Genomic DNA, 24,322 nt, shown 5'->3' on the forward strand with positions numbered 1-24,322 from the left:
CTGCGGCAATTGTCAAAAAGATTAATACCATTGCTCACATAATCATAAAAATTACATTTAGCAAATAGAGGTTTGAAGGAGAACAATCAAACTATTTAGCATGAATATATTATGAATGAAGAATGAAAATTTTCTTACGTTGAACTAACATGGATCAAGAAAAATATCATCCACTAAAACCAAATATCATTTGATGAGCAATCTCAACAAAACATCATAAAAAGAAGTAACGAGAATCAATATTACCTAAAGTACTTTTCGAGCCTCGTGCTGATAACGTGTTATGAAATTGAACCATAGCATTGCAACATATTGTACAACATAGAAAAGTAGAGAGAAAAGGATAAAGGGAGAACAAAAGAGTATATTGTATCACTTCACAAGTGTGTCATTACACTTCAATATAGGTCCTATTTATAGGACACATATAGGTAAATGGAAGATCACATTACAATCCACTCGCTAGTGGGAGTTACAATCATATGAAAGGTTAAGGGATGGACATCCTATAGTGGGAGTTACAATCATATGGAAGGTTAAGAGATGGACATCCACTAATAGGTATATTCATAACAGTAATCTATTTTTTTTGGCTAAAATATGGTTTTAGTCCCTGCAAATATGCCTCGTTTTGGTTTTAGTCTCTGTAAAAAAAAATTAGTTTTTGGTCCCTGCAAAATTTTTTGTTTTTTAGAATAGTCCAAGGAGGGATTATTTTCAAAATCAAAATATTTTGCAGGGACATTTTTAAAAACAAAATATTTTGCAGGGACCAAAAACTACAAAATAGGTTCAGCAATCATGTGCAACGTATGCAAATCATCACAAAAGTAGGGTCAGAGACTATTTTCAAAAACAAAATATTTTGCAGGGACCAAAAACAACAAAAAAAAAATTACAGGGACTAAAATCAAAACAAGACATATTTGCAGGGACTAAAACCATATTTTAGCCTTTTTTTACGGGAAAATACGTAATCTATATATACGCCTATAAAAATCGTAGGTCACTTCTCTTTCAAAAAAAAAAATCGTAGGTCACTTTTATTATTTTATTTTAGGAAAATCATATGTCACTACTTCAATGGTGTTGCACTGAACGTGTTAAAGAGAAGCGTATGCTTTCTAGTAGTGATTTTTTTTAAGTATAATAAATGATAAAGGGTAAATATGATGTTTAGTTAAAATAATAAAGGTAAAAATGGAATAAAAGATCATAATTTTTTTTTTGACAATCAAATGGTGGTGGGGAAGGTTATTTCTGAGACTCAAACTGCGTTTGTAAAAGATAGACAAATTTTAGATGGGGTGCTTATTGCTAATGAGGTGGTTGATGAAGCAAGAAAGTTGAAAAAGGAGCTTCTTTTATTTAAAGTGGACTTCAAAAAGGCTTATGATTCGGTAGAGTGGGATTACTTGGATGCGGTGATGTGTAAAATGTCTTTTCCGGTTTTGTGATGGAAGTGGATAAAAGAATGTTTGTCTACAGGTATCGCTTCAGTGTTAGTAAATGGAACTCCGACTAATGAGTTTCCGTTGGAGAGGGGTTGTAACGCACTATTTTTATTACTTATTTATTTATTTGAGTTTAGAGTCTTTTCCGTTATAATTTAATTAATATGTTTGATAAGTGATATTTTTATTATTATGTGTTGATATTTATTAGTAGCCTCTATTTTATTATTTAGTGGAGAAATATATTTAGTAAAAGAATATATTTAGTGGAAGTATATATTTAGTGGAGAAATATATTTAGTGGAAGAATATATTTAGTGGAAGTATATATTTAGTGGAAAAATATAATTATTTAGAATAATGAGGCTTTGGGGCAGAATTGGAATTAAGAGAAAATAAATAGGTTAAGGTTTATATAAAGAGGAGAGTCAGAGTTAGAAAATAAGGATTACGTGCAAACTGTTTTTGGGAGAAAGAGGAGAAACCTAAAGAAAGAGGAGAAACCTAGAGAAGAGAAGAACCAGAGAAGAGAAGTTTGTAGAATCCTTGCAATCAATCAATCTAAGGTAAGGGTGGGACTATCATTCAATAATCTTGAGTCTATGATTCTGGAAATTCCATTTAACATGTTGTAGGTTTAGTTCTTGAAGATTGGAGAATTAGGGTTAAGAGTGATAATTGATGATTTATGTTATGTTGTTCTTGATTTGTGGTTGTTGATGATTGTTGTTGTTATTGATTGTTGTTGTTAATGTCATATTATGAATCGGGTATGAATTATGTTGAGTTGTTGTTGTTGATTGTGATGATTTTGAATGAATGTGAAGTTTGAATAATATAAGTTGCTTTTCCTGATTTTTTTCTTATCTCTGTCTCGAATTTTGAAATAGAAACTGGTATTGATCGGTACAGAATTGGTCTTAGGTATAAACACGAAATTTGTAGGTATGGATGTTAGTTTTCTAATGCCATTGGTATGACGTCAAACGATTTATAGAACTTGAGTTATGGTCAAATTACTGCACGTAGGTCATAGTGAATTTTTATGGACTTTCTGCACAACTTTTTCGATTTCGAAACGAAAACTGATATTGATCGGTACAGAATTGGCCTTGGGTGTAAACATCAAATTTTTAGATAATTTTGTTAGCTTTCCAGTGGCTTTGGTTTGACATGAAAATGACTTTTAGTTTTTGAGTTATGATGAAAATACTCCGAGGAGGTCTTAACGAAATTGTACGGTGATAGCATTCTCTGTTTCATGTTTTTACGTCTTTTTCACATGTCTCTGTTTAAAATTAGTTTTTGGTATAAACATGAAAGTTGTTGATAATTGTGATATCTTTCTAGTATCCTTGGTTTGACATGGAAATATGTTATGTATAATTTATTATGTTTTTACAAAATTGCATGATGAATTGTTGATGTTTGAATACGATGTTATATGATGAATTGGTGGTGTTTGAATATAATATTAACGTTGATATGTGAAGTTGTTATAAGATGATTTAATTTTGTTACTGATGATATATATATATATATATATATATATATATAATCGTATATGCGTTATGTGAATTATAAGTGATGTTTTGAGACGATGATTACATTTTGATATTGTTATATCTTGAAATTATTGATGTGCTGCCATGTTGCTGTTTACTATTGATTAAAGCTACATGTGTCGGTCTAAGATGTGAGATGTTGATTCAAATTATTGGAGTCATATAAGACGTTCATGTTGTCTAAGTTGTAAGATGTTGAGTCCATGCATACTGACACAGTACGGAAGCGTAGGGTTAGCAAGCGCTAAACCTAGATAGAAAAGAACAAGTTTGCAAGCGACAAACTTGTGAAAATAGGGTTGCAAGCGACAAACCTATCAAAATAAGGGTTCCGGAATCCACCAGAAATTGAGAGAAAATCTCGAATATTATTAATGAATAAAAAAGTGTGCCTCTTAGGCTACATAAGTTCTGCTTATATAGTGAAAGAAATAACAAACCCGTGGGCCAAAATAAAATAAAACGAAATAATAATAGAAAGTTCTAGAAAATTACTAAGATTTGGCTAAATAATAAATACTACTAAATTACTAAGAAAACCCTCCTACATCAGTCTCCTCCACCTCTGAAGAACTTGACCCGAGTTCTTATTTTGATAAAGAGCTTATCATGCATGTTGACTCCTCCAATGAATAAGATTCCACCCTCCTGGATCCCATTGCTTCAACTGGTAGGACCTAGCTGGTGTAAACATATTCAAATGACCTCCGGGATCCCATGCTCAAAGGAAACAATGAACACAATCATTTTTATTAGTAGCCAAAAGTTGAATATCCAAAGAGACTCAATACAAGTTCCTCTCTGCATGCAATGGTCATGGTATTGAGCGAGGAAAAATTGTAAATTCAAGCTATAAACTTCAAGTGGCTCCATTGGGAGGACTTCAAGTGGATCCATAATTTGAACATGATAAAAGTCAAGTGTATTATTTTGAGAAATCACATTTATGTCTTGAACACTCATTTAATTTTCTGCAACAGCCAATTTGTGAGCATCAAGATCACTTGTCCTGACTTCATTTAATGGACCTTTTGCACCTGAAGTCGTATCAAGGCATGTTATAGCATCTTGTGATATAACACAATTATTATCATCTGATTTGTGAACTTGATCAACTAAATAGTATTCCTGAATAGTATCATATGATATAACAAAATTATCATAAGAATGAGAATGTGAGTCTCCATTTGTTATGGTTGAACCCCTTGCCATGTGCATCATTCCTAGACCCTCCTCAAAGTTACCTGATTCTTCAACATACTCCAAGTCTTCATTATACCCATTGATCAAAAAATCAGAATAGTTCTTCTTGATACCATGATCATATGGGTTTCTGAATCTACCACCTGGACCTATGAGGTTGCTATACTGCCACGCATTTTCCATTTCATTTGTTGTAATATTGCATGATATCTGACTAGCCTGAACAGCTGTCAAAGCAAACACTCCAAAGAAGAGGAAAAAAATCAGCAATTAGAAATGATATTGCACCAATGTGATTTTTACCAGCATAATTAATCCATGCCCCAAACGAAGAAGGAACAAGTGGATCAGTTAGTACTCTTGTAAGACATACTCCACCAGTACCCAACATTGCTAAAACTCCGAGAATAAGTCTGTCAAGGTTCACACTCTTGAGGATAGAACTTGTACTGCATGGCTGTCCACAATTAACCTTTTTGAGGCTATCTGGTAGCTCTTCAAGCACATAACCACCCTTTGGTATTTCATTATATAAGAAAAATCTTAAGAATTTTGTTGGGACATGAGGTGATATTCTTAGCATTTCTCTTGCTGCATGTAGCCTTATGATTCCCAATATAGTCCTAGCATGCATCTCCAATGTTTGTATCGGGCAGTTTATGTTGTACTTTAATAGAAATTGATGTAGAAACATTATTTCCCCTATCAATGCAAGCCAATGGTCACGTCTTGTTGAACTTGTAAGCTCTGGAAGCTCCCGCACAAAGCCATCTGATAAATCAGTTGATTCAATAACTATGGTCTTGTCAAAAAGCTGGGCACCCCACGGACCTGTGGCAGCTGGTTTAACAGTCTGTTCAACATTCTTAGAGAAGTCTATTTTGACAGCATCATCATACTTTATTACTCCCGAAGCCTCAAAGTAAAGAGAATAATTGGTCATAATCTCGTCGGATTCCATCATTGTTGTGAGATTAACACTTCCGGTGTGCAGAACAAGGTGCGGACCAGGGTCGAAAACATGAGTGGAGGACGGTGGTGGTCTTGCGGAGGTCCGAGGAATCAGCGCAACTGCGTGCTCCGAGAAGTCTTGCGGTGGTGGTTTTTGCAGAATTATGGAATCAGTATCATTGTTATAACCCCAATCCCTAAGATGAGTTTCGGCCATAGCAATTGTGTCCGAGACATAATCAGAGACGGTGGTAACATGTGCAGATGTTGAGCCATAAGCCAATTTCATCTTCTCCGACTTACGGATGTGCACCAGCGTCGGGTTTCTCCGGTCACCAACAACTGTAGAGCTAGGATCGGCAACCGAATGTTCAAGGAAGGAAGTTGCTTCTGTTGATAACCCTTTCATTTCCATCGACATACTTTCGTCATGTGATTGCTCTTCCGATTGTGTAGAATTATCTTTTTGAGGTGGCGAGTCGGAGAACTCGGCCTTAAGATGGAGGGTACTTTTGTTCTCAGTTTGAACTTTGACCGCATCCACTCTTTGAGATTGAACTAAAGCTTCAATACCATGAAGGGATTGCTGAGAAAGTGTAGTTTGATTTATATTTCTACCAGAACCTTGATAAAAAGAGGGGCCCGAATCTGCTAAAGGCTTGAAAGCGAAAGAAGATGCAAAAATATCATTAAAGCCATTATGTTTAGATTTTTCTTGAACATCTAATGATAATTTTGTGTTGTAGATGTTGCCGTTTGAAACAAATGGAAACTTTCCTGTTGTTGGAGATTGGGCGAAAGTGGATATTTGATCTTGTTTTGCAGCGGCGAGAAGTTCTTCACTCAAACCAATGACATCAGGTGGTTTCGGTGGCAGTGCAATCAGGTGATTAGATGAGAATGGTTTAAATTTTACCTCACTTAAGCATTGCAGATTGGAGGAAGAGGTATGATTTTGAAAACATGAACTCAACGCAACTAGAAACCAGTCGGGATCATAACATCGGAGACTGTCGAAGCTTATAAGCACTGATTGCGCGATTCCGCCGATTGTGTTATGTGAGAGGGATTGGAACTTTACCTCACCAAAGTGTTGCAGATCGTATGACGAGAATGCTTTAGTTGGAATTTGTTTGTTCAATAGTGTGGGTTTCACTATCTCCATGTTGATTTCTGAAATTGGATCTGCATCGATGGTGTTTGCACTTTGTGATTTTTCTGTTTTGTCGTCACAAAACATCAGAGGGTTGAAGGAAAAAGAAGATGAATTTGTGAGGGAAGGTGATTTAGAACATGGATTCAAAGGATAAAGCGATGAAATTAGTTCTTTGGGTTCTCCTCGTTTGTGATTATGGATGTTGAATCTACGATCCGTGATTTACAAATGGGAGATTGACTTGACTCTCCCGGAATTCCTTGAACTTCTTTGAGTTTTTCAACTTGTGGTGCTTCAATGTTTGCTGAAAGACCTCCGTGTTGCCGGAGATTTTCACCTTCTCGTTTGACTTCATCCTCGTCAAGTTTAGCCTTTAATGCTTTCTGATCCTTTTCAATAGATTTAGCTGAATTGGCATGTTCTCGTAAAATCTACAGCTTCTTCCAGTGATTCGACATTATCTCTTCGAAATTAGTTTTCTCCACCATTGAAAAATTCGAATCCTCAATAATTTGATTGTTTCTACCACGAACCCTAATTGGTCCACATCTCCTGTTCTGATTGTTTTTGTCGTTGTAGTTGAGGTTGTTGTTGTTGATATTACCGATCTTAGCTGTTAATGCCACCATCTGATCTAACAGAGCTTTGGCGGCCGTATGTAAACCGTCAAATTCTGCCCTCGTCACCGGTTGATCTCCCATGGCTGATCATGTTAGAAAAAGAACAGGAGAAACCTGCTCTGATGCCAACTGACGCAGTACGAAAGCGTAGGGTTAGCAAGCGCTAAACCTAGATAGAAAAGAACAAGTTTGCAAGCGACAAACATGTGAAAATAGGGTTGCAAGCGACAAACCTATCAAAATAAGGGTTCCGGAATCCACCAGAAATTGAGAGAAAATCTCAAATATTATTAATGAATAAAAAAGTGTGCCTCTTAGGCTACATAAGTTCTGCTTATATAGTGAAAGAAATAACAAACCCGTGGGCCAAAATAAAATAAAACGAAATAATAATATAAAGTTCTAGAAAATTACTAAGATTTGGCTAAATAATAAATACTACTAAATTACTAAGAAAACCCTCCTACATCACATACTCATTTAAAGACGAGGGCTCATGCCCTAGGAGCTTTTGCTCAATAAAGACGAGGGCTCATGCCCCAGGAGCTTTTGCTCAATAGTGACGAGGGCTCATGCCCTAGGAGTATATTTATGCTCAAAAGCGACGAGGGCTTATGCCCTAGAATGGTACCACATGCATGAGTAAGATGATAGAATTGCATAGTCGAGTTAAGTTGCATTGTCGAGTCAAGTTGTTAAGTTGATTTATGAAGTTGATATTGATGTTGATTATGAAGTTGATTATTATGATGATAATGATGCTGCATGACCATTGTTATGATATGTTGATGATGTTTATTTTGTTAAATATAATTGTTGAATTATATGCTTAACATTATTGTTTGTGAATCTCACCCCTTCTGCTTGGAAATGTTGCTCTTCGTATGAGTAACTTGCAGGTGATCGAGAATAAGTAGTTGTTGATTGCTGTCGTGAGTGGAAATCTCTCACTGTGTCTTTAGGTGCTCTGATATGTAACGGGATGGGAACTTTTGTGGCTATTTTCTATTCCTTACGTACTGCTTGTGATTTTACATGACTATGATTTAGTTTTTGGATTATTACGAGATGTTTTGATGAGGCCTTCGTGCCAAGACTAATTATGTTGTTGAATTAAAATCCGCTGCGAAGTTTTTGAATATTTATGTTGACCAATTTATGAAGGATGAATTGTTATTTTTTCCATTTATGGTTTTTAAGAAGTGTGACATTCCGTTTATGTTGAATGACTCTGATTTATATGTGAAATTTTTATGTTGGGAAAACGGGGTGTTATAGGGGTCTTCGTCAGGGTGACCCTCTTTCTCCTTTTTTGTTTCTTTTGGCCTCTGAGGGTCTGAGTGTTATGATGGCTGAGATGGTGAACGGTAATATCTTTGAGGGATACTTGGTGGGATCGAATAATGTTACGGATGTTTCTCATCTTCAGTTTGTTGATGACACCTTACTGCTAGGTGTTAAGAGTTGGGCCAATGTTCGTGCTATGTGGGCGTTGTTGTTACTATTTAAGGAGATGTTTGGGTTGAAGGTTAATTTCCACAAAAGTATGCTGGTTGGGTTAATATATCCGAGTCGTGGTTGGTTGAGGCAGCTTCAATTATGAATTGTAAGGTGGGACATGCTCCGTTCCTATACTTGGGCCTCTCTATTGGGGGTAATCCTAGTAGGTTAGCATTTTGGGATCCTGTGATGCATACCATTAAGTCTCGATTGTCCTCGTGGAAAAGTCGTTTTCTTTCTTTTGGGGGCTGCTTGACACTGCTAAAATCCGTTCTGACCTCTCTGTCTGTCTATGCTCTTTCTTTCTTCAAAGCTCCGGGAGATATTATCTCTTCCATTGAATCTTTATTTAAAAAATATATTTTTTTTGGGGGGGGGGGGGGGGGATGAGGATCATATGAAGATTTCTTGGATTGGTTGGAACACTGTTTGTCTTAGAAAGGAGCACGGAGGTCTAGGGGTGACGCGGTTAAGGGAGTTTAATTTATCTTTGTTAGGAAAGTGGTGTTGGAGGATGTTGGTTGATAGAGATGGTTTTTTGTATAGGGTGTTGGTTGCTAGGTACGGTGAGGAGGCAGGGAGGTTAGACTGGAGTGGTTCTTATTGGTAGAGGGAGTTGGCTAGGATTAGAGATGGTGTTAGAGAGGACGGTGAAAGTTGGTTCTTAGAGTGGGTGTCGAGAAAGGTGGATGATGGGGCTGCCACTTTGTTTTGGCGGGATCGGTGGTTAGGGGAGGTTCCTCTTTGTCAGCGTTTTGACCAGTTGTTTGATTTAGTGGAGAATAAGTCGATTTCAGTTGCATCGATGTTCTCTTTAGGCTAGGATGAGGGGGTGAGACGATACTTTTTGAATTGAGGCCTTATTCAGGTGGACGATACTTTTTGTGTGGCGGGATGCGAATATACTGAAAGCGTGCAACACTTGTTTATTACTTGTGATTTTTTGGCTTTTTGTGGCAGCATGTCAGATTGTGGCTTGATTTTTCAGGTGTTGATCATAACGTCCTAAACATTCATTTCTCACAATTCACTAATTACTTAGGCGGCAGGAGGAGTTGTCGATCATTTCTACAACTTTTGTGGTTGCTGTGTGTTTGGCTCATTTGGAAAGAACGTAATAATATAATTTTTAATAATGTTCAATCTTCCATTACAGAGCTTACAAAAAAGGTTAAATTTCATTCCTATTGGTTGTTAAAGGAGAATAATGCCTCTTTTGTTTATGGCTGTGAGCAATGGCGGTCCGACCCTTTGTTTTGTTTGGGTATCGGCTGACGCTTGTTTTTTGTAATTAATTGTCAGACGTCTTGTATCTTGAGCGTCCTCTTTAGTACACCTTGTGCTTAAGAGGCGTCTCCGTTATTGTTAATATATTCCATTTTAGTTTCTTTTTAAAAAAAAACGCAAGAGAATTCTCAAGCACAAGGTGTGCTTATAAGTTATAAACTCAAACGTTACTTTAAATAGCGTTTTAAAAAATAAGCTATAAGCTCGTAAAATAGGTTATAAACTCGTTATTAAAAGACTGTTACTAAACAAGACTTTTTTTGTCAGACAAGCTTATAAGTTATTCGCTATTCGCTATAAGCTAGCTTCTTGACTTTACCAAATAGATCCAAAATTTAACTTGACCTAATTCGTTTAGTAAATAGGCTTGACCACCGTTTTTTTTTTCTTTCCTCTTTTTATCCCTAAAGTTATCAACGTAGGTTGTCAATTCGGTGAACCTACCGAGTTACGACATGGATTAATTGAGTTATGAAGAGGTTATTGTTGTTTCTTTTATCTGTGCAATAAATACTTGAAAATTCAATCTTTGCTAGTGATACAATGTGAAAGTAAAAATACGAAACCGATTATTTATCTTTGAACTTTAAATATGCTTTGGACGGAGCAATATGTTTGGTGAAAGGTATTAATTGGCGTACTACTTTATTTTATACCCAAGTCAAATTTACTCTCTTTTCTTGTTAACAATCAACGCTAACTTGCTCTTAAAGCACATGTTAAGGATTCTATAAAGGTTAAAATATGGTTTTGGTCTCTGCAAATATACCTCGTTTTGGTTTTAATCTTTGTAATTTTTTTTTTGTTGTTTTTGGTCCCTGCAAAATATTTTGTTTTTGAAAATAGTCCCTCTATGGACTATTTTCAAAAGTAAAATATTTTGCAGGGACCTTTTTAAAAATCTAAAGATTTTGCAGGGATTATTTTTCTAATAAATGGGTTCGGTCATCATGTGTCACGTGTGCAAATCATCACAAAAGTGGGTTAGGGACCAAAACCAAAACGAGACATATTTGCAGGGACTAAAAACAACAAAAAAAAATTACATGGACTAAAACCAAAACAAGACATATTTGCAGGGATCAAAATCATATTTTAGCCTTCTATAGATGATAAATATTTAATACAAAACATTAAAATTTAATCTCTAGATTTTTTATTATCCTGTAACAAGGATCATGCTAACTGGTCATGCAAGATCATAGTGCTCTTTAATGTTTATGATTTGGTTTGCGACTTTTTGGGTTATTTGGAAGGAAAGAAACAACAGAATTTTCCAGGGCAAAGAGAACACAACTCTTAAGCTTTTCGAAAACATAAAACTTCTTTCCTTTTGGTGGCGTAAAGCAAACTGTGTTTCTTTCCCTTATCAGTTTCATGATTGGAGCCAAAACCCTTTGTTACGCTTGGGTGGTACTTAATTATTGTTATTATTTTTGTTTGAACTTTTGTTGTAGACTTTGGTATGTCCTCTCTGGCACACCTTCTGCAGGTGGGATAGTCTATTGGTGTTAATATATTCCATTTTGATTTCTTAAAAAAAAAAGGGTCATTCTAACTTGTGCCCTTAAGACACATGTTAAAGATTCCATAAATAGTAAATATTTATTACAAAACATTAATTTTTAATCTCTAGATAAATAAATTAACACAATTTTTTAGACAAAATTTTCACTTTAGGTTTCTTAACATGTGCCATAAGGGCACAAGTTAACATTTTTAAAAAAAATAATTTAAATTTACTCTCCTAGCATCCGGTAAAATTCTACTGACATAATAAAAATAGGATTATATGTAATCAAAATTTATGTATACGCATTCATAAAATCTATTTACAGCTTCAGAAATAAGATCTGTTAATTGAGTTTGAGCTTCGTTGATAACTGAAATATGATTCGAAGGAAAGACTCTACTAAAATGTCAATCAGATTATCAACAGAGATTATTTATCGACATAGACGATAAAAAATTCATATGTGGTCTTGTATAGAGGATAGTTTTTCTGATCATTATTATAAACAATTATATATCTATTTCAGATTTATTGAATAAATAATGTATATGTACTATATTATAAATAATATACATCAATTATTAATAAATTTAAAAAATAAATATCTATTTATAATAGTAATCAGACGAAGTAGTTATAAAAATATAGTCTATTTTGGTTTGCGAGAGGTTAATAAAATATTTTGCTCTAAAAATGAAAAAGTTATGGTCGTTTTTTCGGTTCTAGTTCTAGTAATTCTTTTCAAAAAGTTGGTTAATAAAAATATTATTATATTAGAAAAGGTTACAATCGTGAAATTTAATATTTGCTAGAAACTTTGACATGCATGTACGGACGTCCTGTTTTAGTCCTCAAAGGTTAATATACAATGTTTCTTAAAAAAAATGGTCTATGTTCACACACACTGGTAAACAAATTGACCAAATTCAGTTAGTGATGACAAAAGACTGAAACAGAGAATTATGTGAAAACAAGAACTAGTTGATGCTCGATAGCTAGTTATTGTCAATTGTTAAATTACATTTAAGTTTAAGGTACTCATTTCCATATGCAAGTGGCAAAGACGGTTTTCACTTGCATAAACTATTATAAACATAGAAAATGAAAGAGAAATGGTAGTAAATAAGTGTAATAATCCAAGCTAAATTAGCTAATCCAAACTACTACTATTGATGGTTTTTGCCATGTTTGCGTTTAAACTAAATCAATTAAACTCAAATATTATTGGTCCAGGTATCAATTTTACATCATGTAAAACGATCTTCAAGGAACGAAGTTGTTATGTCAAAGGCAGTGGCGGAGCCACGTTACACCCAGGGGATTCAAGTGAACCCCCTCACTTTGTTAACTTTATACCAATTTTCCATGTTATTTTATTCTTGAACCCCCTCAACACTTACGTCTTGCACCACTATCTCATAGAAAGAAAGTTTGCGCCTAGCTATGCATGTATGCAGCTCATTGACAATATTACTTTTTAATAAGCCCGATGATAGCAAGCTGTGCAACTTAGTCAATTAAAACCAATATATATCAGTAAAAATGGTATGGACAAGATTTTGGTTAAGGTTTTAGTGGAATTTATAACATAAAATTATAATTGATCATTAGCAAGGGAATAATAGAGGAAAAATTGTAAGGTATGTTAATTTTTATTAAACAATTTATATTAAATCTTTAGCAACATATCATTAATTATGCTATGATTTTTAGCACTTTGTGCTAAATCTTATGATGATAAAGAAAAAACATAATTCTTTTATTTTTCTCTTTTAAAGGTTAAATTTGCAAAACAATATTAGTTATCAACAATTTTTTTTTTAAGGAAGTTATCAATAAATTTAATAATACTACCAACTTTTTCAATTTATATTAGTTATCGACAATAAGATCTTATATTTAGAGACGATAAAAAAATTACACCCATGTATTTAAGAATATGCGACATTCCAAAAACAAATTTGACTGAACCTAAAAGACATATGGTCAACATAGATAATGAGTTGACCATTCAGTGTTTCATAGAACGAAATCACGTTGAGGACAATTGTCGAGTATGCATGTAATTTTTTTGCATTTAATATATATTTTTGAATATGTATATATATATATATATATATATATATATGTGTGTGTGTGTGTGTGTGTGTGTGTGTGTATATATAACTATTGATTATAGTTCAAAAGTCTGAACCCCCTGACTCAGGGTCCTGGCTACGCCACTGGTCAAAGGAATGTGTCTTTGAGATAGATGCGAATTCATAGCAGAAAGAATGATATAGTTTTAAGGATTACCACAAACCCCATAAAGTAAAAGTTGAGACTTAAAGAAGGTGATAGTTTGATTTGATATTAAACTCGACGGTAAGCAAGTGTTTGTCAATGTCTCTAATAAACCCTAGTACTAATTCTAAATTTGGACTTGTAAAAAAAAAGTCTACAAAATTGTGAGTTGAGTTTATCATGAGCGAAGTAAACAATGTTGTTCAGTTGTTAGTAGAGACATCGTTGTCGAATGTTAGTTCCCAAGTTCATAATGTACATGCCATCTATTATTGAGAATTATATATATTTTTAATAAGTTATTAAGAATTATATTATTAATCAAATGAGATGATTTAGTATAGGTAAAAAAAAAACTCTACAAAAATACAAACGTGAATTTAGAATGATTACACGTGTCAGTCTCTTAGCAAAGTGTATGTACAAGAGAAAAATAATAATAAAAAGCACATGGTTTACGAAGGAGTAACTTGTTCATTGCATAAAATACGAAATTGCTGAACTTGGCGGTATTGGGTCCCCACACTTCACACATGTGTCACTTCTTCTGTTATGACGTTGGTTTATTAAGCAACAATACTCTTTTTCCCTCACAGATTTGGATTCTCTGTTACGACGTCGGTCATGCAATTATTAATTTCAGTCGTTCGATTTTAAATCAATAATTAAGAAGGTTTAAAATTAAATTATTAACAATATAATTTAAAGCGTATGATCTCAAATCAACGATTGAAATTTTCTCTGGTACGTAACGGTGTGAACATAATACCATAGACTGTCCAAGTCCCTCTCCCCAACATTCATCTATTTATTCCCTCACATTCTCTTCTTCTTTTCCTCACAACTCATATTTTCTTTACCTCTCAATTGAGGTATTGATTCAATTAACACTAGAATTTTTCTCAAAACTCACCACTTTCTAAAGCAAAAAGATGGCTCTTTTGGTGCTTTTCTTTGTTGGATTACTCTCTCTAGGATCAAGTGTCTTTGCATCCAATGATGGTTGGATTAATGCTCATGCTACCTTCTATGGAGGAGGTGATGCCTCTGGCACAATGGGTGAGTAATTAACACTTCTCAATTATGCAACATAATTAATGTACATGCTTAATTAGCAAGACCAATTTTGTTAGGAAAATTATTTTTCCACAAGAAATTGGTCTCCTCTTTATGAATTGAAATGATCTATGATATTTTAATGTCTCTAATTAGGCCTAAATTAGAAATTAAAACAGTACTTAAATTGTGCATATAGACTAAAATCAACATATTATAGATTGTATTCCAAATAAAAATATATTTACTAAGCTTAATATGGATCAGCATTAATGGATATCAATTACTCCCTCCGGTCTTCTTTACAAGAATCAATTAACTTTTTAAATTTATTGAATAATTGATGAATGTGATCTATATTTTAAACCGAGTACATAAATTATTGAATGAACCAAAAAATTTAACTGTTTCTTATAAATAAGACCGTTGGAAGGATAATATAAAACCTTAAATATTATAACTATATAATTTTGTAATTGTTGTTTATTGTAGGTGGAGCATGTGGATATGGGAACTTGTATAGCCAAGGGTATGGGACTAACACAGCTGCTTTAAGCACTGCTCTATTCAACAGTGGATTAAGCTGTGGAGCATGTTTTGAGATAAAATGTGTTAATGACCAAAAGTGGTGTCTTCCAAAATCAATTGTGGTCACTGCAACAAATTTTTGTCCACCAAACAATGCACTTCCAAATAATGCAGGTGGTTGGTGTAACCCTCCTCTTCATCATTTTGATCTCTCTCAACCTGTTTTCCAACAAATTGCTCAATACAAAGCTGGTATTGTACCTGTTGCTTATAAAAGGTATTTTAATTTCTCGTATTGTTTCTTTCTTATTTTCAAGGTGGTTTTGGAATATTTTAGTAGGAAATTGTCAACACCGCTTAATTTTACCAAATGTCTAATTTCTTTTGTTAGTAATTGTGGTTATTAACCTATCTTAAACATAAAAAATAAAACTATATAATTTAAACAGTTATACGTCATCGAGGTAGTTTTAAAATATAAGTTGTTTTTATGATTTTTTTTTTTAAGAAACCAAAATGAAATATACTCAACAAGAGTGGCTCAACTCGCACAAGGTGTGCCGAAGAGAACCACCCAAAAGGATTACAAAGTTAGGAGTCTGTTGCCATAAAGCACAACGATAAACAGTTAGGAGTCTTTTTTTAGGAATTCTTTTGAACAGTCTCATATAACTTATGTCGATAGATAAGTTTAAGTCAGTCAACTTAAAGAAACCCTAAATCTTTTCTTTTGTTTTTTTTTTACAAAAAATCTTTTCTTTTGTTTTCAATTTCGAATTATAAATTTTTTAATACATTTTGTTGTTCAAATATCAAAATTTAAGTTCTAATAATTTTCTATGTAAAATAAAATAAAATATCTGTAATTATATAAAAAAAATATAAGAAATAAAAACCTATTCTCACACCGCTAGTAGATTCTCAAATTCCATTTTTATCCCCCAATATTTTCTTGATTATATTATATTTATATTAAAAGATTACATATATTTTCTATTTTTTAAAAGAAGACAAAATATATTTAACATGTTCTCATTCTAGGAATATATTCCACTGGCATGGCGACGGCAATCCTTAACTTGTTATACCCCTAAAATAAATCACTACCAAAAAAATACCCCAAAATAAGTCTTGTTTATATTTATATTTATAAAATAAAATGATATATGAGTAATTATATAAAAAAAATAGTGAATTCTCAAATTCCATTTTTATCTTCCAAAAAATCTTGTTTATATTTATATTAAAAGATAACATATATTTCTATTTTTTACAAGAAAACAAAATATATTTAACATTTTGTCAAAAAAAAAAAATATTTAACATGTTCTTATTCTAGGAATATATTCCGCTAGCATGGTGACGGCACTCCTTAACTTGCCACTTTATTTGATTCTCTTTTAAGTTTCTCTTTTAATTAATTGTTGATAACATATAGGGTCCCTTGCCAAAAGAAAGGAGGCATTAGATTCACGATCAATGGTCATTCATACTTCAACCTTGTACTAATTACCAACGTTGGAGGAGCTGGTGATGTTACAGCAGTTTCCATCAAAGGTTCAAAAACTAATTGGCAATCAATGTCTAGAAATTGGGGTCAAAATTGGCAAAGCAACTCTAACCTTGATGGACAAAGTCTCTCCTTCAAAGTCACTTCTAGCGATGGTCGTACCGTCATAGCTAATAATGTTGTACCAGCTGGATGGTCCTTTGGTCAGACCTTCACCGGCGTTCAATTCTGATTGGGTCCGATCTAGTGTATTAGTGCTGGTATATTTGCACTTGAGGATATATATTTAGTTAGAATACTATAAACCAATAATAATTTTGTCATTAGGTGTGTTGGGTAGTTAAAATTGGGGAATTACTATATATTGGTTATACTTAGTAGTAGTATGATACAATTGGGGTATATAATAGAGAAATATCAAATTAATAATATTGATATATAGGAGTGAGTTGAGTCATTAGTGATGAGTTTTAGAGGCAAATGAGAAGGGCTTATTTTAAGATGCCCCTGTCATTTGAATTGTGGTATGAGGCATTATATGTTCTGCTCTCAATTAGAGAAGGGAAGAGACAGTTTAGATTGCAGAGGTGGATGTTTGCTTGCAATTTACCACCCGCTAGTTTATTTTATTGTATGGTTTGTATTATGTATCAACCCCATATTAAAATAATAAAAAGTATTATATTTACTATCATAGCACAAGTGATTATAATCGAAGGTGTAATTTTTGTTTTTAGTCTATCAAATATTGTTTATATAATTTTGATCTCTACTTTTGAATTGTACAATTTGGTACCCAACTTTGGACCACCATAAAAATTATATTTTACTACCGTTCATATGCTAGGAGAATGAATGCATCCCTTGGTTAAAGGAAATGAGTACCGGTGACTCCTCCGATATAGACAGGCTCTTTAGGGCGATTCTCCTCTTCCTTGGACATAAAATATAGTTATACCCACTACGGAAGATATGTGTAGATCTTGAGTGGATCGATATTCAATCCCAAGAAACATGATGATAGAAGTTCTCTTTGCGTTGAATTTATTCAAGAATGTGATTTTACTTGCTTAAGTATATTTCATTAGGTTTGTTGTTTAAAAATATCAAGGTTTATTGTTTTACTATCTTTTTAATGTAGGTGCTAGATTTCTACGAAAATCAAATGCATCGGACTAAATTTTGGCTTACACCCAAGAATCAAGCCGAGGACCTAACAGGTTCAAGTTTGCCTAATAATCAACAAAGAAGTCTTCCCGATCATATGTATGTTTCATCTTCTGCTTCTTCATCTTCTTCTTCTTCGGATGATGAAAATAACCTCTCTAATGATGATACATCTAAGAAGTTAGTCCTTTATGACCATGTGACAAATGGAGACAACAAAAATCAACTTGCCCCTGATCATCTTCCGTGTAGACCTCCACGGCCTCCGCGAAGCAAACCTCCAAGTTCAACTCCTAGAGTTTTGCCAGTAGTTGGCGCGTTCACTGTTCAATGTAATTCCTGTTATAAATGGAGGTTGATTCCAACAAAGAAAAAATATGAAGAAATACGTGAACATAACCTTCAACATCCTTTTGTTTGTGAAAAAGCTCGTGTGTGGCGACCCGATATATCTTGTGATGATCCAGAGGATGTTTCTCAGGATAACAATATGATTTGGGCTATTGATAAGCCAGAAATTCCACAGGCTCCGGATGGATGGCAGCGACTGCTACGAATCAGAGGTGAAGGAAGCAGCCAATTTGGAGATATGTATGTATCCATTATTAATAGTCATTCTTTTTATCTTCTGTAATTAGTAATAGAAACAAAACCTATGTAGCAATGCAATACCACCATTATTAATTTTGGTTTAGGAAAGTCTACCCTCATGGAATTTCTGATCATTTTTTTATCATCATTTTGTTCATTTTCTGATTTTTTAATATTTCAGATACTATAAAGCACCATCAGGCAAGAAATTGCGCTCAATGCCCGAGGTCGAGAAGTATGTTTCTTCTGCTTTACTATCTCTGCAATGTGACCTTTAAAGCTACCTTGTTTTAATTGAATTAGTGTCATCATCATTATTTAAAATCGACTTTCAATCTTTCTTACATTTTGTTCCCGGTTCTTTTGTTTTAAGGTTCTTCGTGGATCATCCAGAGTACATGACAGACGGTGTAACTCCTGCACGATTCTCATTTCAAATGCCTAAACCCTTGCAAGAGAACTATGTGAAGAAGAAGCGTTCTCATGCTAAATCTGTTGAACCTAAGCAAGGTACATAAAATTTTAACTAAATCACAAGGGCTCAAATGCATGATTTTAACTTGATGCACCAAAGTTTCCACCTTTACAAGTTTTCACTTCAAGTTTTTCGGTACATACATTTTTATGTTATTTTTTTTATTGATCTTCACTCGAGCCCTTAAAAAGTATTATATTATTGTTATTTATCGTGTATTTTGTCCAATGGCGAAACATGGTCATGGTTTTTACACTGCTATGCTAATGACCTGAAAGAAATGAAACTCTCATCTGGTGTAGTGTATAAAAAAGTAAATGTTAATCTAGCACCCACTTTTTGTGCATGGTGATATGTGTGATGCAGTGAGTCCTTTAGCTTGGGCAGGTCCAGAAGACGGTACTAATTCGAAAGAGGGAAGACATGTTTCCGACCCTGCAGTTAGACGTCCTGCAAAGAAGCAAGCAACTCAAAGTTTCATCCATAAAGATGCAGTTTAGTTAGAAGAACATTAGTTCACAAGCTAAAATAGACGGAAGAACCTGATCAAATCTCTAAATTCCCTTTTTTGGGTTGCTTTCGGTGTAAAATTGCATCTTACTCTTTAACGTGTGATTTTTGGGATTAGTAAACTAAGTGTTGAAAATGAACTGCTACATTGGATGAAAGGTATATCAATTCATTACTTTGAGCAGAATTGTAACAACTAACAAGGAAACATAAAATATCTGCATCAACAATGTAAAAACAGAATTTCTTTACTTTGCGCAGAGTTACTTATCAAATTTTTAAAAACCATTCTATGTCACATCAGTTTTAAGAGTTTCAACAAATTTTCGCTCTCCTTACCTTGGGACTGTTTGTATTTATTTATTGGGTTAATTAAGTTTTTAGTCCCCGTATAAATATTCACAGTTTTGTTTTTAGTCCCTACAAAATAAGATCACACTGACATTTTCCTTAAGCATTTTAGGGACAAAAAATGTTGATGAAATTTTTTTACAGAGACTAAAAATGCTGATGGAAAAATTTATAGGGACTAAAAATGCTGATGGAATATTTTATAGGGACTAAAATGTGTGATTTTATTTTATATGGACTAAAAACAAAATTCTGAATATTTATAAGGACTATTTACTTAATTAACCCTTATTTATTTAAGTTTATCTACTAATATAAGTACTTGGGAGACCGTATGTATGAACTTATGAAAACAACTGATGACAGTGACATGACCATAAGCTAATGTCACTTATTTTTATAAAATCAATTTTGACTTTATTTTATCTTTTGCTACAATAGGTTATACATAATCACTGATATAATAAGCGCTTATCTATAAGTGCTTAACTAAGATGTCTATCCAAAGTGTTACTGCTTTAGCACTAGCAACCATTTTTTTATAAAAGTGTTCTTACAAGTTACAAGTGCAGCTACATTTATCAACTTGAATGGTAAAGTCAAGTAAGCATTCTTCCTACCTGAACCAATTAAAAATCTTATTGGACATGATCTAATTAATTAATTTAACCAATACAGTAGTTTGAAAACTAGAATTTCACCGTGCAAAGAAGAATTAAAATTGCTTATGGATGTAAATATAAATTTCTATTAAGAACCAAGTTCAGTTTTGACAAGCTTCTAGTTTAGTGGTTTTCAATTTGTTTGAAGTATATCATTCAACTGTCTTGACGAGTCCATTATCATTAGTGGTTTTCAATTTGTTTGAAGTATATCATTCAACAGTCTTGACGAGTCCATTATCATTAAAACAAGCTCTGAAAAATGAAACCGAACCAAACTGAAAAAGTATTTGATCTTGTCATGTTTGGTCCAAAATCAAACCGAATCAACCTGGTATGGGTCGGTTATTGATTCTTGATTTTGAAATCCAAAGAACCGATTAACCGAACTAATGTTAATCCCACCCCCATTTTACTAATATCATCCATGAGACATAGATTCGTTAAAATAATCCAGGATTTGATTCTAGATTGCATTTGTGATTGATTAAGGCTTGCCAGACTATACAAATAGTGTGGGTCGGTTATTAATGTCATTCCATTAATGGTAAGAATTTTATTGAAAAAAAAAATTAATATTAAACATTTTAAGCAATAAATTAATACAATTTCCAATACATAATTTCTATTAGTGGAATTCTTAACATGCGCCCTCATAGCACAAGTTAACATTTCCTTTTAAAAAATTTAAAAGATTTTTTCGTTTTCCCTCTTATTTTTCACTCCTAAAGTCTTTTCTTTCCTTCCCCTCCAAACTCCCAAACAAAACCCAAGAAGAATCAAAGAACTTTCAAATATATATATATATATATTTTTTGTAAATATGGTTCAACTTAATATATAAGATATATCTGAATCGAAAAGAATGTTAACCAGCCAGATGTCCACCAATAATTGGATGACTATGATATTTCAATCTCTCCCATATATCATCCATCGTTACATCTCATGTCCCCACAGAATCTTTTCCCAGCCAACAACAATGAACAAATTAAGATAAAAGGATAAGCCAATGCACAAGCCAACCGTCCGATCTAAAATATCACCAAAACCAACGGTTGATCATAAACAGATCACAACAACCACAAGAATGGTTCCAAACCGAAATACATATGAAACATGCCATGCTGAAAACAAAACAACCTAAAACATTTCCATCTTCATTTTCAACCTTTATTTTTTCTTTGTCACTGCCACTACTACTATTATTTCTAGTAGTTGAACATGGCCACTGTTACTACACAGGCTTCTGCAGCCATATTCCGGCCATGTGGTTTGAAATCAAGGTTCCTTACTGGTTCTTCCGGTAAGTTGAACAGAGAAGTGTCTATTAGGCCAATGGGGTGTTCACCTTCTGCTTCTTTTAAGGTTGAAGCTAAGAAAGGAGAGTGGTTGCCTGGTTTGGCTTCCCCTGGTTACCTCACTGGCAGGTATGTCTATCAAATCTATTATTAGTATACTATTTTGCAGATAAAGCACTGACACAGACGTAGACATCTAACAGAGACATGTAGACATTAGTAATAATTAAGTTAAAGTGTTTGAGCGTAACTATATGTGTCGATGTTCCATCAATGCAGCGAGTGTGACACTGAAACATGTCGGATGCGCTAGACAAATCTTCGATATGATATCTCCAACATACAGATCAATATTCAATACCCCCTTGAGTTGAGCTTATGCATAGCTATTATTTTATTAGTATAGGATCTGTCAAGTAATATTGATTTAAATATTAAAATTTATTAAATTAAATAAAAGAAATAGACATTACTTTGTTTAATATTACTGTATACTTTTCAATGTGTATGTTAAGTAAATAAATGTTCACTTAAAGAGTTGTTTCATTCATATATTATTTAGATGCATTTTTCACTCTTTATGATGTGTTATTTTAACAAATTAATGTTTGTTATGTACTTGAAATATTCATGTTTCATTTGTTAATCAATTGTTGATACTACTCACTTTATACTCTAAAGTGAGTTGTTCAATTTAGAGTAGTCGTCGAGTCTTTGAATATGATCTAGCTACACTCTAAATTGAACAACTCACTTTGTGATTAGACAGTTGTTAAGCGACATGAGACACTTTTTTTTTTAAGTGTACACTTGATGAAGGCAAGTAATTTAGTTTGTAAAACAGAAAATGAATGTATTCTCTATTCTGTATAGTTAGACTAACTTGTTCATGTGTTTGTTTTGTATTGATATTAGTCTTCCCGGAGACAACGGATTCGATCCATTGGGACTAGCCGAGGATCCAGAGAACTTGAAATGGTTTGTTCAAGCCGAGCTTGTGAATGGACGTTGGGCTATGTTAGGTGTTGCAGGGATGTTACTCCCTGAAGTGTTCACCAACATTGGAATCATCAACGTTCCAAAATGGTACGATGCTGGGAAAGAAGAATACTTTGCTTCATCTTCAACACTCTTTGTGATTGAGTTCATTTTGTTCCATTACGTCGAGATTAGAAGATGGCAAGACATCAAGAACCCTGGTAGTGTTAACCAAGATCCTATCTTCAAGCAATACAGCTTGCCAAAGGGTGAGGTTGGTTACCCGGGTGGAATTTTTAACCCTTTGAACTTTGCACCAACTTTGGAGGCTAAAGAGAAGGAAATTGCTAATGGTAAATGCTTTATTATCTCTAGCTATGCCTGAAATACTGCATTAAAGTCTTTGTTTAAATGGGACCTAGGTTGGCTTGATGGTGTTGACTTGAGACCCGAGAGTGTGCTCCTCCTTAAGGTCTCAGGTTCGATGCTCCCCGGCGCCAATATAGCTTCTTAAAAAAAAGTCTTTGCTTAAATATATTTTGACCATAACTAATTAACAAATCAAATTTGATCAATTTCATAAGGATGAAAATTATATTTAATCTGTCTTTTTGATTATGAAACTATGGAATTAAACTTGTGTATTTCAAATGTTTGCAGGGAGATTGGCAATGTTGGCATTCTTGGGATTTGTCATTCAGCACAATGTGACAGGAAAAGGACCATTTGATAACCTGTTGCAGCACCTTTCAGACCCATGGCACAACACCATTGTTCAAACACTAAGTGGGGGCAACTAAAATGTTTGTTGTATCCAATGACATGAAAGCCTATGTTATTCTAATGTAATCCTGAATGGATGAATTTTGAAAGACATCTGGGCATGATTGTTAAGATCCTTAATCTATTTCTATGTACAGAGGAACTAAGTGGTTTTACATTGTTCTTTAGATTATCAAGCATAATAAATAGAAATTAAATATCTATTACAATTCTTTGAATTTGGGTTAAATCTAGCTTAACCCTTTTGAAACAGTTCTCTATCGTTAGGGACACCCGCCACTTAGAAAGCCATTTTTGGAACATATCTCATCTAACGAGACTCGAGACTTCCTCATGCCTAGGACTGAGCATTTGAACCGTGACTTTCAATGGCCACGAGTATCTCAGTAGACTCTGATCTAGTTCTAAAACTATTTTAGAATTTAGGTTGGACGAAACTGACTTAAAAAATCATTATCAACCTATATCTCATTCAATATTCTGAATTATTTCAATTTACTTCCATTTTCTACATTAAATTACCAACTTGGTTCACAGGATCAAATTTCATAAACTGTATCATCATCCAACACATATCGCTCCAAGCATGGAGAAACCTAGTTTCCCTTAAAAAGGTCTGTGTCTTGAGTATTAGCAATGGAAAAAATAGAAGTGAAGGGGGACTTGCCCCTTATATAGGTCTACTCAGATTGACTTAACGCGCTTAAAGTATGAGCTCTAAGTGTTATTGTATAAGTTTTTTTGATAACAAAAGATAAAATAAAGTCAAATTATTTTCTCTTAAGATGTAAGCTATTTTCATAAACTAACCTAAAAAGAGTTTATGAAAACAAATTGACAACGGATATGACATGTCCATAAGTTGTTTCCATAAGATC

The 24,322-nt window shown here is 33.6% G+C and overlaps 3 protein-coding genes across 3 annotated transcripts; all 3 read left to right on the top strand.

The window, feature by feature from the left end:
• The first annotated feature begins 14,360 nt into the window (after window positions 1-14,360).
• LOC146937170 (expansin-A15-like) lies at window positions 14,361-17,322 on the top strand. The gene is made up of 3 exons (XM_085751614.1): window positions 14,361-14,591; window positions 15,081-15,393; window positions 16,555-17,322. The coding sequence occupies exons 1-3, from the start codon at window positions 14,465-14,467 to the stop codon at window positions 16,856-16,858; spliced, it is 744 nt and encodes a 247-aa protein (XP_085607740.1). The 5' UTR covers window positions 14,361-14,464; the 3' UTR covers window positions 16,859-17,322.
• An 18-nt stretch (window positions 17,323-17,340) lies between these two features.
• LOC146937171 (methyl-CpG-binding domain-containing protein 2-like) lies at window positions 17,341-19,654 on the top strand. The gene is made up of 4 exons (XM_085751613.1): window positions 17,341-18,384; window positions 18,566-18,619; window positions 18,758-18,894; window positions 19,226-19,654. Exons 1-4 carry the CDS (start codon window positions 17,792-17,794, stop codon window positions 19,357-19,359), a joined length of 918 nt encoding a protein of 305 aa, XP_085607739.1. The 5' UTR covers window positions 17,341-17,791; the 3' UTR covers window positions 19,360-19,654.
• A 1,868-nt stretch (window positions 19,655-21,522) lies between these two features.
• LHCA4 (light-harvesting chlorophyll-protein complex I subunit A4) lies at window positions 21,523-23,611 on the top strand. The gene is made up of 3 exons (XM_085751615.1): window positions 21,523-21,812; window positions 22,599-23,014; window positions 23,322-23,611. Exons 1-3 carry the CDS (start codon window positions 21,607-21,609, stop codon window positions 23,459-23,461), a joined length of 762 nt encoding a protein of 253 aa, XP_085607741.1. The 5' UTR covers window positions 21,523-21,606; the 3' UTR covers window positions 23,462-23,611.
• The last annotated feature ends 711 nt before the right edge of the window (window positions 23,612-24,322 follow it).

Source organism: Medicago sativa, chromosome 3 (assembly GCF_051527215.1).
Source record: "Medicago sativa cultivar Bolivia chromosome 3, Bolivia_mono, whole genome shotgun sequence".
Taxonomy (NCBI): Eukaryota; Viridiplantae; Streptophyta; class Magnoliopsida; order Fabales; family Fabaceae; genus Medicago; species Medicago sativa.